Source organism: Nicotiana attenuata, unplaced genomic scaffold, assembly GCF_001879085.1.
Source record: "Nicotiana attenuata strain UT unplaced genomic scaffold, NIATTr2, whole genome shotgun sequence".
Lineage (NCBI taxonomy): Eukaryota > Viridiplantae > Streptophyta > Magnoliopsida > Solanales > Solanaceae > Nicotiana > Nicotiana attenuata.
This window is the reverse complement of record NW_017670543.1, coordinates 29,145-30,285: the sequence shown is the minus strand read 5'-3', so window position 1 is coordinate 30,285 and position 1,141 is coordinate 29,145. Positions and strand designations below refer to the sequence as shown.

The following is a 1,141-nucleotide window of genomic DNA, read 5'->3' as shown; positions in this document are numbered from 1 at the left end:
CTATGAAATTGAATTACTCAGAACATTCTTCATCGAAGCTTGTCAATAGCAAAAAACGTTGATAATGAGTTGCTGGAGAAATTGAGCCACAATCATCCACTTTTTCTACAATCGACTGATAATTCTGGAACCGTGTTGATATCCTTGCAATTGACCGGAACAGAGAGCTATTCCGTCTGGAGTAGAGCAATGCGAGTTGCGATCCTAGGGCGTAACAAGCTAGGGTTCATTAAGAAGTTGCAGTCGAGACAATTACAGACCAAATTTGGTAGATGTGTGGGATAGGTGCAACGTAATTGTATTTTCGTGGATTATGAATTGCGTATCACCGGAGTTACTCAGCGGAATCGTCTATTCTTCCAATGCATGTGATATTTGGAAGGATCTGAAGGAAAGGTTTGACAAAGTTGATGGTTCTCGCATTTTCCAGCTGCACAAGGAGATTGCTATTGTGAGTCAGGGAACCAGCACTATTACGACCTACTACTCAAAAATTCGATCACTTTGGGCAGAGTTTGACAGCTTAGCTCCAACTCCTGAGTGTGAGTGTGAAAAGTCTAGGGAATTTGTTGCATTCATGAGGCGTCAAAAACATCTGCAATTTCTGATGGGATTAAATAAAACATATGAACAAGCAAGGGGCCAGATTTTGATGATGGACCCAATTCCATCAGTTAACAAGGCCTATTCTATGCTGATTGAGAGGGAAAGTCAGAGGACTATGTCTAATGTTTCTGTTGCAACTGAAAACTTGGAATTCACAGCATTAATGACCACATGAGGTGGCAATGGAGGAAATGTCAATGCTCAAAGGTTCAAGAAGAATTATACTGTCATATGTGACTACTGTAAGATGAAGGGACACACTCGTGAAGGATGCTTCAAGTTGATTGGTTATCCGGCTGATTTCCAATATAACAAGAGGTTTGGGGGTAACATGGCAAACAATGCCATTGTTGAAGAACATAGACCACAGGAGCCTGGAGCAGACAAAAACATAACTACTAATACACCACAGTCGTACATTGCACCACACTTTACCTCAGAATAGTATAATCATATCCTGAAGCTGCTCAATAAGGAACCTCTACCTGAAACATCAACAAACATGGCAGGTAGTGCAGGTAGTATTAATGCTTTT

General features: G+C 40.9%; 1 protein-coding gene across 1 annotated transcript; it reads left to right on the top strand.

Annotated features, from left to right (window-relative positions):
* The first annotated feature begins 313 nt into the window (after positions 1-313).
* On the top strand, positions 314-781 carry LOC109240743. The gene has a single exon (XM_019407417.1). It carries the CDS (start codon positions 314-316, stop codon positions 779-781), a length of 468 nt encoding a protein of 155 aa, XP_019262962.1.
* The last annotated feature ends 360 nt before the right edge of the window (positions 782-1,141 follow it).